The 15,163-nt window shown below is 33.8% G+C and overlaps 1 protein-coding gene across 5 annotated transcripts in view; it reads right to left on the bottom strand.

The window, feature by feature from the left end:
• LOC138325277 (coiled-coil and C2 domain-containing protein 2A-like) overlaps nucleotides 1–9,632 on the bottom strand; it is a 42,065-nt gene extending 32,433 nt beyond the window's left edge. For 2 of the 5 annotated variants that reach the window (XM_069270827.1, XM_069270825.1), the window contains exons 1-9: nucleotides 9,389–9,632; nucleotides 8,754–8,850; nucleotides 7,468–7,527; nucleotides 7,056–7,130; nucleotides 6,245–6,560; nucleotides 5,722–5,861; nucleotides 5,291–5,386; nucleotides 3,532–3,624; nucleotides 1,432–1,455 (exon numbers count right to left, since the gene is read on the bottom strand). In XM_069270827.1, the coding sequence (XP_069126928.1) occupies nucleotides 1,432–1,455; nucleotides 3,532–3,624; nucleotides 5,291–5,386; nucleotides 5,722–5,861; nucleotides 6,245–6,560; nucleotides 7,056–7,130; nucleotides 7,468–7,527; nucleotides 8,754–8,850; nucleotides 9,389–9,393 (906 nt within the window). In that variant the 5' untranslated portion in view covers nucleotides 9,394–9,632. Of the gene's footprint in view, nucleotides 1–387; nucleotides 406–1,431; nucleotides 1,456–3,531; nucleotides 3,625–5,290; nucleotides 5,387–5,721; nucleotides 5,862–6,244; nucleotides 6,561–7,055; nucleotides 7,131–7,467; nucleotides 7,528–8,753; nucleotides 8,851–9,388 lie in introns of all 5 variants that reach the window. The other 3 variants (XM_069270829.1, XM_069270828.1, XM_069270826.1) reach the window with 2 other exon arrangements.
• Nucleotides 9,633–15,163: the final 5,531 nt, after the last annotated feature.

A 15,163-nucleotide genomic window follows, 5' to 3' on the forward strand; every position in this document is an offset into this window, starting at 1 on the left:
TCTAATTTTAATTAGATTGTTACTCTATCACACTGTAATCAATTAGACAAAAGGGAGATAACTGTCTATCACCAGCAGTAACTTTTCACAAAGCTCAATGTTTCATACTTAGACATATCAGATATTAATACAACTTCTGAAAATTTATTTGCAGTAATGTAAAAACAAATGAGAATATTCTTTAGATTTCATGGGATGTAATAACATATATATATTTTTTCAATTCATGATGAATTACAGGTATCACTAATTATATATATGGAACCTTTCTTTAGAAACGTCATTTGCCATCCATAACAGTTACTCTTTTTTCAGAATATCATTATTTATTATTCCATTAAATATTTTAGTGACCATACACAACACATTAGTAACACCCAGTCTTACCCAACTTTGATACATCTCCTGTAAGGTAATTTACACTCCATTTTAAATCACTACTGACAAAAGGTAAGCCATGACTTGGATCACAAACTGATTGCCTGCATGTTGGTGTCAACAATAGGGTCCACAGTAACAAAGACATGTTATAGTCAACAAAGAGGAGAAAAAGAGAAGTGCTAATTATACTTACCAATATTTCTATCTAATTCTCAAGTTCTGCTTTGAACCCCTTTTTAGAAATTGATTTTCCTATTTACATTTGATTTCTCTCCCTCAAACCCTCACATCCTCTCCTCTCATGTATTGTATGATTATCGATAATACTCCCTGAAGTTCGTAATCATGAACAGATGCTTTTTTTGTCAATTCATGATGAATTATCACTAATTAAATGTAAATGGCATTGTTTTAAGAAACATCTATAATAAATGGAGAATCTGTAAGTCATCTTGTCTGTCACAACAGAACGTGTACTTGTAACAGTGATGTGCTCAAGAACATTGACAAAGCATATCATTCAAATCTCAATGTAAGCGGTGCAGGAAACCTTTGAAATAAAATTGATCAAAGTTTGAAAGTTGCAAAATCTTGAGAGAGATTCTTTATTTCTTAAAGATTTTTTTTGTAAGCTTATGTCTGTAATAAGACTATCAGGGGAGTAAATTCCTGCAATGACCCTATCTAAGCATTGACAGTGACAGATATTAGACAAAGATTTTTTTTTTTTCTTCACATTATCATTCATATTCATTCTTTTCATGTTTTTCATTAATTCTTTATAGATTATTGGCTAGTTTAATTTAAATGGTTTTTTTTGTTTAACAAATTTTTTCACTTTTTTTGTAATAATATAAAAACACTATTTTCTATAATTATGATAAAATTCAAGAATTTCAACTGCTAAAACAACAACAAATGACAAATAACTGATGAAAACAGAATATCATGCAATGTATAAACCCATGTGATGTGTTTGGTAGCAATCAGCATTGGGTGGAAACAACAGGACACAAACAACAGTGTGCGCCTATCACACTAGCACGTTACCTTGGATTCCAATATTTGTTTCCTCTAAAATAGCAGTCAAGGTTAAATACAAGGGAATCAAATATACAGAAAAAAAAACATTCATATACTACATACATGTATTTAGGATACATCAAGTCATGCAAAATAGCAAAATATAACATTTATATTGTATGACAGAAGAAGTAACACATAAGACTAAATTTTTACAATAATGAAAAAAAACCCAAAAAAAACCAAGAGATCCCAGAGGGATCTTGGCGCCCACCAAAGAATGATCTATGTCTGACAATGGAAAGAGGGATCTTTTCCCTGCTTTTCAAACTTGTTCAAACACACTACATATAAAATTTGAAACAGATCGCTATAGTACTTTCTAAGACATAGTGGTAACAAACTTCAACAATGAAATCTAAGATGGCGGCCGGTTTGCCATCTTGTTTACCAATCAGTGCCGAAAGGCATTATGGATCAGTCCTTAAATGTACTATGCACAACTAGGGTACAAGGGGAAACTATGCATGGAATTTGAGAAAGATCCCTTCAGTACTTTTTGAGAAATATTGATAACAAACTTTAACTATCAAAATCCAAGATGGCCGTCATTCGGTCATCTTGTTTCCGATCGGTCCCAAAATGCAATTTGCACAATTAGGGTCCTAGGGGAACCTGTATATGAAATTTGAGAAAGATCCCTTTAGCACTTTTTGAGAAATAGTGGTAACAAACTTTAACCATTAAAATCCAAGATGGCCGCCTGTCGACCATCTTGTTGACCAGTCGGTCCCAAAATGCAATATGCACAACTAAGGTCCTAGGGGAACCTGTATATGAAATTTGAGAAAGATCCCTTTAGCACTTTTTGAGAAATAGCGGTAACAAACTTTAACTATCAAAATCCAAGATGGCTGCCTAGCGGCCATCTTGTTCACCGATCGGTCCCAAAATGCAACATGCACAACTAGGGCCCTAGGGGAACCTATATATGAAATTTGAGAAAGATCCCTTCAGTACTTTTTGAGAAATAGCGGTAACAAACTTTAACTATCAAAATCAAAGATGGCCGCCTGTCGGCCATCTTGTTCATCGATCGGTCCCAAAATGCAATATGCACAACGAGGGTCCTAAGGGAACCGACATATGAAATTTGAGAAAGATCCCTTAAGTAATTTCTGAGAAATAGCGGTAACAAGAATTGTTAACGGACGGAAGGACGGACGGAAGGACAGACGGAAGGACAGACGGAAGGACGGACGGAAGAACAGACGGAAGGACCACGGACGAAAGGCGATTTGAATAGCCCACCATCTGATGATGGTGGGCTAAAAAAAGATAATATGCATAATCATAAGGTCATTTTTAATGTGTTCTGAATAATTATCATTATTGTAAAGAAAACTAAGGTTGAAATTGAAAAGTGCATTTTAAAAAAGATATTGTTGTTTCTTATTGATACCAATCGTAAAGGATCATGTGTGATTAATAATAAATCGTCTCTTTTGGGACTTCCTGGACATCCTTTTTTGCCCAAATTTTTTATGCGTAAATTATGCTGGAATAAGTATTTTTTCAGCATTTCCAGCCCCAAAAAGTACCTGTGAAAACTATACTTGTGCCAAGTTTATACTTTAAAGTTTTTACTGGCTAAAATATCATTGTACAAAATCCTCATCACATTAAAGATTACTGTTCCACTAAACTTTGATTTTAACAAAAATAGTGTGGCACATTTACAGCAATTTTATCTTAAATATCATGTGTCTAAGAGGCTTACATATAAACAATGAAACCTGTCTATTCTGACACCCCAATAATCCAACCTCCTAATCTGGACATAATAAACTTCAAGCAGATTTGTGTACTTTGGGATATGTGTCAGATAAGACAGGTTCCATTCAAGGTTATTAGTAATTTAAGATAATATATAACAGGAATATATAGCAGGGAATATATATATATCAAAATACATTGGATATATGACTATACCATGATATTATGGTGCAAGATATAATAAAACTTTTTCACTTTACCAAGACATTATCCCATATTGATAACTTGGTAAAGCAACAAAGTTTTTAATCTAGACCTAAACATTTAGCTATCTAGTCATTCTCTACCTACCCGTTCAGATGATGGTTGTTGATTTAGTTTTTTCAGACGCATTCTCACTTGTCTTGATCTTTCTTCTAATCTTTCCATTTCGGCTTCATCATACTGAAAGGTTTAAATAAAAATAATGAAAAGTCTATAGTTTTCTTGTTTAAAAACCGTTAAATAATTAAACTTTGAAAGAAAGTTGGGTCTGAAAGTCAATACAATAGATTCCAAATTTTCATCATTACATTTCAATATGGTCATACAAATCAGATATACAATATAAAATTGTGCGCTTCTTACCAATGTCCATACTATTTCTCCAACAATTTCAAAGGATTTTACCAAACTTATAAAACTTAATGATACCCCAAAAAGATAGCACAACATTTGTAAACAAATTGCTATTCAGAAAAACACATCTTCATTTGAAGGTGTTTGATAGACTGACTGAACCACACCATAATATGTCACATCAAAATTTGTAACAAACATATAAAAACAATTCAAAATTATAAACTAAAAAAATAACAAATGTCAAACAGTCCGAATATGTGATGTGATTCAACAAACTTTTCATCAAATCACACCTTTCCCATTGTACTTTCGAAACTAAAAAGAAATTAAACTGTAAAAACAATTTGAAAACAAAATTCTGGTACATTATTTTCATGCAACTAAAAAATCCCAGTTTATTTCTTGGTCTCAGTGCTCCCAATCCTTGATACCCCAGACGCTTTGATCATACGTACATTCTTGTCATAGATGTAATCGTAACAATGCACTGGATTATCAAGGACTTGGCCGAATTTTCCAACTTAATGGAATTTCAGAAAATTAGTAAATAGTAAGAACTCTTTTTTGTATAAAGCTAAAACAGTTACACATCAGTATTTGAGTCTCTTTAAATTACATATTTATCAGATATATGATATACTCTCTATAAATGTACCAGAAAATGTTGTTAAATGTCTTTAAACATTTGTCATTACCTCACGGAAGATTTTGATAGTCTGTTCAATGTTTTCTATCTAAAGACATAATCATATAACTAAGATATCATATTTATATCAATATTGCTGATCATCACTCAGAACCAAAATACATAACTCTAATAATCCCCACTCACATTTTAACACAAAAACTCTACTGCATGGCTGTGACAATTGTATTGAAGGAAAAAATTACATATCTACTGCAATGCATATCAGAATATATATCTGAAACTAAAAGATTTTTTTAGATTTTTCTACTATGATAGGCTGGGGAGATACACTAATAATAATATTCATTCATAATGTAATGTTAAATGTTAAAATATTTTGTTGATAATTGTACTATACCGGATTTTTTTTGGAGATGGCTAAAATAGGCTTTGCCTGTTGCCAAATCCATTTGCATATTATTTGCAATGAAATTTGTTGAAATGAAATGAAATTGCTGATAGCCAAACGTAAAAAAAATTTTATGCTGGCATATAAAGCAAGACACTTTAAAGCAGAAATAAAGACTTTTAAAAAAGAATCTCTTCAATTCCTAAGGAATAGAACAAAATTAAGCATGCCTTAAGACATACTTGTAAATTATACCAAAATTCCCTTGATTCTAATTTATTTCTAAATGTAAAATATGTTGGTAATTGCAAAACAACAGGTTCTATTATAATTATAAAAGTTGTACTAAATATTGGTTCCTTATTGAAATCTTTGAAAGACTGGCTGATCAACCCGATCCAGCTCTACAAACCAGGATTAAGCAAATAAAACAGTTATATTAAGAATTTTACCTCTGTATCAAATCGAGTAACTTGTTGGTCACGCTTTAGTCGTTTCTCGCGCCGCTCTTCCCTCTCCTTTTCCTGAACCTCAGACACTGCAGTTTCCTATGGAATAAAATTAGTAAAATTAGAACATTTTTTTTCAAATCAGGATAATACTCCTGCTGCAGGTATACATAACATCAGTGAAAACCTTTCCAAAATAGTGTATTCAAAATCAAATATAAAAGAAATCAACAATCATTTTAAGGTTATTCAAGCATAATACCTTATTGACTGAGTAATATAAATGCCCCTAAATAATCATTTTTCTAAATCATTTAGACAATTTTTATTTTATAATTCGAAGACCTAATAAAGTAATTTTGTAATTCAAGCCATTCTGTGTCTTTATCCGACTTGCTCCCATCAATAACACACCAATGACATGTTGTACATACCTTAGCCTTTTGTAATCTGTTCTTCAGACGATCCTTAAGACTCTTTCCTCTGGACGTTTTAGTGTCTTCTTCAGGAGGTTTGGGAGGGGCGGGTTCCTCTGGCTTAGTTTCCTCCTCTCCCTCCTGGGTCAGAGGAGTAACTAAGGGAAAAACAATTATACCAGATCAGTGAAATCATTCTTTATTGGAATTTATAAACTTCACCGACAATGACAAGCATCAGTATTCAGAAATCCACAATGACAAATGGATCATAAGCAACCTGATTAAAATCCTCTATTCTTAGCTTTGTTTTGTAAGTACATAATTATGAGCTGTGCCCCAGTGGTAATAAACAAGCAATTGACAGAATGATTTTAATCAGATTGCGATCAAAATAAGTTAGCAACCAAAATTTCAAAACAATTTCCTTTACTCAGTCAAATTTTGTACATTTATCTGTGTTACAGAGTGCCTTCTATTATTGGTCAAGCATATTAGAAGTTCATATCTGGGATTTAAAAAAAATATACTTTGCACTTACTTTCAGATTCTTCAGTTTTTTTCTTCTTTTTTAGTTTTTTTACTTTACTTTCTTCCTCATCCTCCTCTCCCTCGGGTAATGTTGGTATCTCCTCCCCCTCTAAGGTGGGTATCCCCTCGCCAGTTTCCTCTCCCTCAGGCATAGGAAGGGTACCATCCTCGCCCACCTCGGTGGCAGTCTGCAGGACGGTCGTTTCCTCAGCAGCACTCTCTTCTTGTTCTTGGCGGATTGTTTCTTCTACTTTTTCCTTGCTTTTCTTCTTGATGTTACGTAACTCTTTGGCCACATCATCTTTGGGTGATACAACGTCTGACAACTGAAATCAAATTTGATCTATATAATAGAATCTTTTGAACCAGTCCCACAAATCATGACAAAAAACTTCAGTATCTTGGACTTTGTAATGTTTTCTACTGACAATGAAGTAAGCTAAGAGGCCTTAACACCTGATATAGTACAAAGGGGTACTACTTCTGTAAATTTAATTCAAAGTTAATGATATTCTGTATTTGCATATCACAGATTTATCTGCCCTTGCGAGTAGGTGCTAATTGTTATGGCATGTTTTTATGATTGTAACGTCATATTTTACAGAGAAAATTATGTCAAACTTTGCTCCTATTGACCCTACCCAAAAGGGAGATAACTCTGTAAAATGCAAAGATAGAAATAATTCAAATATAATAAGGTATTTACAATCACCTTGGAACCAGCTGATATAGCTCATAACATTCACACATTTTTAGTGTATATCTTCTATTTTTTTGTTTTAAATTTTGCAATATACACTACCAGTCTACCAGAAACATACCTCTCGTTGTTTTTGTGCATGTTTTGATTTCAAATCCTGGGCAAGATTTTCTGCTTCTTCAATGTCTTCTGCAGTCTGTAAATAAGAATTTGATATGTTATACATATGTATATACACAAGCATATTTATGTAAATATGTCAGAACTTTTAAAATAAAGAAGGAAAACATGAACAAAAGTAAGTAAAGAGTTAATAACCAAACTATTGGCATTTTAGAATATTCTAGAAATTATTAATAAATAAAGCAGACTTTGAACAGAGTATCACTTGCAACTAATGTGCATGTATTATATTTATGCAGTTACGTAATAAAATAAGGAAAACAAATATAAAAAGGGAATTTAGTGGTGAAAGACATCAGTTTTAATGGATTAGAGAGATTTTGTGTAAAAGAGAATGATTTCTGAATTACCTCCCCTCCTGATGTTTCTCCTCCACTGTAAACCAATCCTGTGTCAGATTCTTCACCTGTCTGAACAAAAACATAACATTTATCAGAAAAACAAAAAATTAATATTTGTGTTTCTGGTAACCCGACCGACCCTATAAAATCAGTACCTACTCAAAAACATTTTATCAGTTTTGTCCTCAAGCAAACAAATAACAACCTAAATTTTGTTTGGTTTTTCACAAAATCCACAATTTTGGTACAAATTCTGTAAATCTCAGACACCAATAGTCTCCTGGGAATCAAATCCATGGTTTATATAAGGTTGAATAAAGTCTACTTCAGTTTTTCACTGCAAGACTGGGAAGAAGAGAAGAAAATATTAAAAAAAAAAATCCCAACCTTCCGACCCTTCATTTTTAAAGGGTGTTACCAGAAACAAGAATAGTTTTTATTTGGCCAAAGGAAACAGATGACTTAAGAACATTACAAATATCTAAATATGAGTTAATCAAGCTCAAGCATTACCATAGACAGACTAAATCAGTATTAATGAAAAGCACTTATGTGTTTTCCAAATAATTACTGTCTGGATACTTTACAAACGAATTACTCCCAGAATAACTTTTGATTAGATAAATAATGAATGGTCTGACATTTAAAAGTACTTTCCAGATAAGACCTGTAATAGTCTAATAGAACACATGTAAATATCACTACATGTACATATAAAATATCTTTTTTTCCCCTTATACATATACAAAAAATCGGATTATAGTATTCTCCCATCTCGGACAAGGAACTCTCACATGATTCCTTGTGCTAGATTTTTCTATCTTGTCCAATCTGTCTGGTACCTTTACGTGATTGTTGGTGGAATTTTACCCCATTCAATCATGTAACAGTCCGCACATGTGATGTCATACTCGCGAAATATGTGCATTCAGTCTTTTACCGTGCATTGTTTGGTTGTTGTTTTTAATTATTAAAACAGTATACACGTACTGATTGATCATTGTCTTTCTTTGATATAACCGCGAACTATAGTTTTACACAGAATGACTGAATACAAAGCGCAGATAAAATGGTTAATTGTCTTTGAACCAGGAGGACCAAGAAAGGATAATTTTGCACTCTGAACACGTGTATAGATGGGTTTTATTATATCTTAGAGATGCAAGAAAAAAATCAATTACCTATAAGTGATCAAAATTGGGTTATCTCAATCAAGGGTTAAGATTTTGTAACATCCCAACCTCAGCAGTAATACATTTAGTTAGTATATTCCATCAGCTAAAAAGGTAACCTACTAATATAGGATTGGCTATTCCATCAGCTTCCTCACCTCCCTCTTCTGGCAGCAAGCGCTGTTTTTGCTTCCTTTTCTTTTTCTTAGGTTTTGTATCCCTTAAAACAGACATAAATGATATGTAAACTTACAAAAACAAAAAACAAAACTTAAAAGCAATTACTTCTGTGTAAAAACCACCTACTTAATCAGAACTTTCCTGTGGTCCGAAAAGGCACAGAAGATAGACCAAGTCAGATCCCGATACAGATATAACTGCCTATTGGTCAAAATTAAATTTAAATGCATAAAATTGAATGCATTCAAATTGATGACCACTGAATATGGTTATGCACATTTTAAATTTAACTTTTTTGAGGTTTCAGATGAAATATTTTTTATCAAGCTGAAGCGCCTATTTCACAAGAGCAACAAGTGATGCGATATCTAGAAATTTAAAGGCCGAAATTCAGTTGACATTCCAAAGTTTGAAAGAATCTGTCCTAAAATAATGTAGGAACTTTTAGCTGCATCTTCACAAATAATGTTTGCTTATGCTAGAATAAAGCATGCTTCGGTAAATTGATGCACACATGTTTAATGTAACGGCGGATCAATTCAGTAAGGCCTTAAACATATACAGTGACATCAACTTACGACATATCTTGTTTTTTAACCAGCTGCCAGCGTGCGTAGCAACTCCCTGTTCTTCTCTATTAATATATATATCTCGTGATCAATTTAGATGTATCCAATGTAAATGCAATCAAAACCCTCGTTAGCATTAAACTGCAAAGGGTTGGGATCAATGCTGTCTGCATGGATCACATATCAATGAAATGTTTACAACATTTCTTCAAGATACAACTTGAATTTCCCAAAGGCGCTGGCCAATCATTGTGTCTTCCAACACTGAAGATCTCTACAAGGGAAGTAACTCACGCGGGTCCGAATGCGTACATGTCCTAGCTTACTACTAGATTCTAGGTCTATTATACACAAGTGGATAAAGAAATAATCGATTCAATTGATTGATTGGGTTAAACTTACTTTAAAATGCCCTTTATTAGTAAAATAGATCACAAAATACAATAAGGAAATAAATAGTATCTCATATCAGCGTACAAAAAATTCTGTAACACGAAAAAAATAATGTTTTGTGAAAAAGTTAAAGAAAAAAAAGTATAGGATACAGTAAACAAACACTGTATATCTTATACTATGTTGTATTTATTTGTGTGGATCAAATTTTCGCGTATAGCTTTTCCCGTTGAACATGAACTGGAAGAGTCTCAAGTGTGTGTAGAAACGGATCTACAATAGTGTTTATATCAGCCTGCAGATAATTAGATGACCATTATCTAAAGTTCAAGAAAAGGGTTCAATCGCATGTTAGGACCCGGTCCCTGGGGCCGCCGGGCTTGGTCATATATAAATGTAATACTTACTGTAAAGATGCTGATTTCAGCGAGAAGTTAATTTCGCGATTGATATCGACACGTTTTAATTTAAACCTGATTTTATTCCGGGTCGTTTAAAATGGATTAACATCAAGTAACATCAAGTAAATAAATGCATTTCATTCATGTTATCAAGTTTACTATAGCCCATTGCCGTTCCCGTAAAAAAAAAAAAAAAAAAAAAAAATAAACGCTAAAATATGAAATCTCGTGAATATACGACTTTCCATCATTTTTGTTCACACGCCGGAATATATCAATATCATGGCTATTTACATTGTTAAGTCCATAAATCAAAAGTGCCAACTGTTAAATTCTGGTGTTGTTATTGTACTATACTATCATTTGATTTTGAATTACATTGTAATGGGCACCCAGAGACTGTTGGATTAATTTTAGTATCATCAATAGGTTCGTTTTCTGTTTGGCGTCTCAAAGCAACTAGATTCTATATTAATTACGGTTTCCCAAACTGTAAGCGCACTTATTTTGGCATGGTTTTAGCGCAAACGCGAAAATAACGATTTAACGAAACCAGCGCATTTCGGTGGTTCGATACCGGAAATACATTTCAATACAAAATTTAGCGCTGTAAAAAAGCTCTCAGTTATGGATTAATTTAATTCTCAATGCTAAATTTTGCTAAATAATCTTTGTATTTTAAACTTTCTTTTGCGAAATTAAGAAATTGTTAAGGTTTTCTTCACATAATTACATCGACGAAACATATGTTATATTTAGTTTCTTTGGGGTTTTTTTCTGATCACAGGTAACAGAAAGAAATATGTATGTGTAATTGAATGGTGAATCAACAGCATTAATTTTCACTTAGTAAAGTTTTCTTAAAATTGGCACATTTACAAGTTCAGAGAAAGTTTTAAGAAAAAGTAAGATTATATAGTCAAATCAAATTTTTGAAATTTAGTTTGTCACACATCTGTACATTATAAATTGTAGTAAAAACGATGATACTAGATAATCCTCACGGCACATGTTTTATGACGTACAATAAGTATGACGTCACAATAACCCAATTTGTGCATTTCGGGATCGCGCAACTTCCATGTTTACCAATCTGCAAATCTGTAGTTAAAGATGGGTTGCACAGAATCGAGGAATTTACTCTCTGCGTTTGGTCGCAACAAAAGAAGGAAGTTAACTTTGAGGTGGAGACGATGGAGAATAGGAAAAATTGTAGATAAACCAGACTCAAGAACATCTTCCCGTATTCAAAACGTATCGGAAATTTTAAGCAAATCTCCAAGAGATGGAAAGCCAAATGGAACAAGACCAAAGTCGAAACAAGAAATTAATATGTCAGAAGTTTTACAACAAAACATATCAGATGAAATATCTTTGACAAGAGGTTTGGTTGCCGACAACAACCAGGATGATGATGACGAGACATGCTTGCAAGTTATAGAAGAAAAAATCAAAATGTGGAAGATCGAGTCTTGCTTGAGGGCGACCAATTCTAGACCACAGGCTGCCAAAGGTCCTAGGAAACCCGTCAGCGAGAACCAATTTACTAACATCACTGCAGACGTCCGGAAACTGGAACAGGACATGCAGGCTGTAATTGACGGAGTGGACAAACCAAAACTTTTGTCATCGCTCTCTAATGACAATAGAATTCAATTGAAAACTGGCCAAGACTTTTGCATTAGTGAAATTTCCAGTGACAAGAGAGTTCGTCCAGGCGCTGCGCGCGGGTTTCGAACCCCATGCACCGTGGTGTCAGCCGAGGAGTATGTTTTGCCGGGAGCTATCCTGGAACTGTCGGACACAACCGCACGGGCACATTTGGTAAATGGTTCTACAGCCAAACAGGACCAATGTCTACGGATATGGATGGAGAGGCAAACGAATAAGGAACCACAAAATTAGGACTTCGTTATGAACATTTATAATTACCATTGCCAATCTCAGTGCCGTGTATAAATAAGTTATATACGCAAAAATGGACTGGCTCAAACTTCTTTTGATTTATATATTGCTGTATATCACGTGTGGATTTACGATCACGTTATGAATATTGTATTTTCTCATTTTTATTTTGATGATGACATACGAAATTATTTTGTAAAAGTAAAGATATAAAATAATTAAAGATGTGCTAGTATTGTATTCGAAGCATTTGTTTCATTTTTCGAAGACATAAACAAGGTAATATTTTGTTTGGTAACGCGATGCATTTCAGTCTTTATAACTCCAACAAATATCCGATACATGTCTCCCGACAAAAACTTCAAAATTTAGAAAATAAACAACACGGTGTTTCATTATTTCAAACACGTCTGGAGTTAGAAGGCTGCGTTCAAAGATAGGCACACACTAGTTCGCTAATCCTGCCAGTATTTTTAGGTTTTTTGTATCTTCTTCTTTTTTTTTCAATTATTTTTTCTTCTAATATATAGGTATCAATAGGCATAAAAAAATCTTCTTGGCAGGTTTAGCAGACTAGGCAAACACATTGTATCAGACTGGTTCGACATGGAGGTTAACGTTTTTAAATAATAAGTATCACAACATAAAGTTTCTGATAACACTAGCTGTTATATCTACTATAGACTTATTTGCAAACAACAATAGTTTGTTACTTGTAGTATGTTATTAATCAAATGACCACAAATGTATTGCTCATGCATCGTCCTAGACTAATACATAGGTAGAGGCCATGAGATTCACACGAAATGAAATGTGAAATAGAAGAAAGACACATAGAAATAATTGTAACCATTATAAAGACTAATCGAAAATAAAAACGTATTTTCATAGGAGCACTATATGTATCAGTACATATTTGTGTGGATGATTGTGTGTCGTCGTTTTGTTAGGTACTCATCTCGGATGGGTCAGCAGTGATGATAGTTTCAGATCCTCTGGCATTCTTGTGATGATCCTTCCTCCCGGGGCTTGAAGTTGTTGCAAACGAGTACTCAAGAATGGGACGCACCAGTGAAATATGTGCTATTTTTTGCATGTATCTATAATGCAATGTTTCAGGTTCCGTTCCAGAAAGCCTAATGTTGAACTATTTTTTTTTTACAATTTTTGTGATATGAGTGTCCCATTTCAAATCGTCCGCAAGGTTAAGACCAAGATATGGATGGAGTGTTACTTGCTCCAGATTAGGTCCGTTTAAAGCTTTGAACAGTGTCCGTAAAACAAACAATGACAAAACATGGCAGTTCCACAAGTTTGGCAGCAATGTTTCAATGTTTAAGGGTCATAGTGCCAATTTTATAAAAGATCTTTTCTTGACCATTCGCCAAATCCTACACATTATAGGTTTGGAAACAGAAGCAAGTAGGATGGAATAGTGAATAATGCGGACATCCAATCAATTTGAAGCCAGTCGTTGATAGAAGCCATGGCATATTGTAGACTAGTGAACGGGGCATTGTCCTGGTGGAACATCACACCGTTTACTACATTTTCTGCGGTGCTAGAGTTCAGTATTTTCACTACATAGTATGTGTCAATGGTGGTCCCTTTTGGAGATCATCTACCGTTGTAATAACCACCCCATCAAGGCCATAACCTTGCACTAGCTGATGGAAATGTTGGAATGAACAATGATACTTCCTTTGAGATTGTTATTTTGGACTCTTGTTAGCAAGATTTATGACGAAAGCTAGAGGGAGGATGTACCTCTAATAAGATTCAGATTAGCACCAGACAAAGTGTGTTAGGTGCACTTCTGTTCTTCTCTCGAATATCTAGCTACCATGGGGTTTCCTGAGAAATGCTTATTATACTGGCTATACATCTTTTTGTCACCCGCCTATCAGTAATAACGATACCAGCTGCTGCCAGACCTTCCCTGATGGTTTCCTCAAGGCTATGGCTGACGTGTTTGCATTCCTCCACCCATCCTCTTGGCAGTCACTTCATTACATTTTTTAATTTAGGAGCTATATCATCCTCAATATTACAGTGATTACTAACACTCTCATTAAATCCATCCCTGAACCATATTTTAATCATAGCAAATCTGAAAAAGCCTGGACTGTCATAGCAAAATTGAAGGCTCTGTATACAACATGATAAACAGGTAGTTCGGCCCTTTCATATACATGAAACGAATCGAATAACTGTACACAGTATGGCTTTGAAGTTGGAGGTGGCTCTCTGCAATCTTAGGAAGTCTGTAAGCATGTGATTGATCATTTCTCTTTCTCCTGATATGCCTTCAGTTTTAATGACCTAGTCAAAGAGTGGATTAGTTTTAATGACTTAGCCAAAGGGTGGATATAACTCCAGTGATAGTAGTCCCTGGAGGATAGTGCTACATAGCAATATAAACTGACCAAGTAACGTCAGTGTTTGGAAATGCAGCAAGAGAGAATATGTCACTTTCGCCTACCAAGCGATACCTACATACGTTGATGAGTGTTATGGATTATTTTGCCTTGAAATGTAAAGATAGGAATATGTATGAAAAGGGATATTCTTCCAAACCTACTTTTATACAATTTCATAGATTCATTAATATATCAAAGCTCAAACTCAAATGAATGCTCGATTTCCTGAATATTCAAGTAAATCGTTGCTCTTGGTATAATAAACAACAAGCAAACAACCTTATCATTAATATTTTAATATAAATGGTGCACTAATCTTAGGCACTTTTTGCTTCAGCAACCATACATGTTATTAGCACGGTATGACATGTATTGTTAAATTGGTTTTAAATGGTGTGTATATCACATAATTGTTTTCAGAACTCCTATACAATATACATGAGAAGATAAATGACTGTATTGGTAACACCTAAGCACTGGCATGCTTGTGTAAGTAGTAAATAACTTATCTATGTACAAATCACCTATCTAGTCTTAACCGCAGGCTAATGAGACAAACACATTTAGTGTGACCTTTGATCTTTGTTCCATTATCCCCTTTAAAGGTCATCATGACGTAGTTTAAGTTTCTTAATATTACGGTATAAGGTAAATAATTATTTACA

This window comes from Argopecten irradians, chromosome 6, assembly GCF_041381155.1.
Source record: "Argopecten irradians isolate NY chromosome 6, Ai_NY, whole genome shotgun sequence".
NCBI lineage: Eukaryota > Metazoa > Mollusca > Bivalvia > Pectinida > Pectinidae > Argopecten > Argopecten irradians.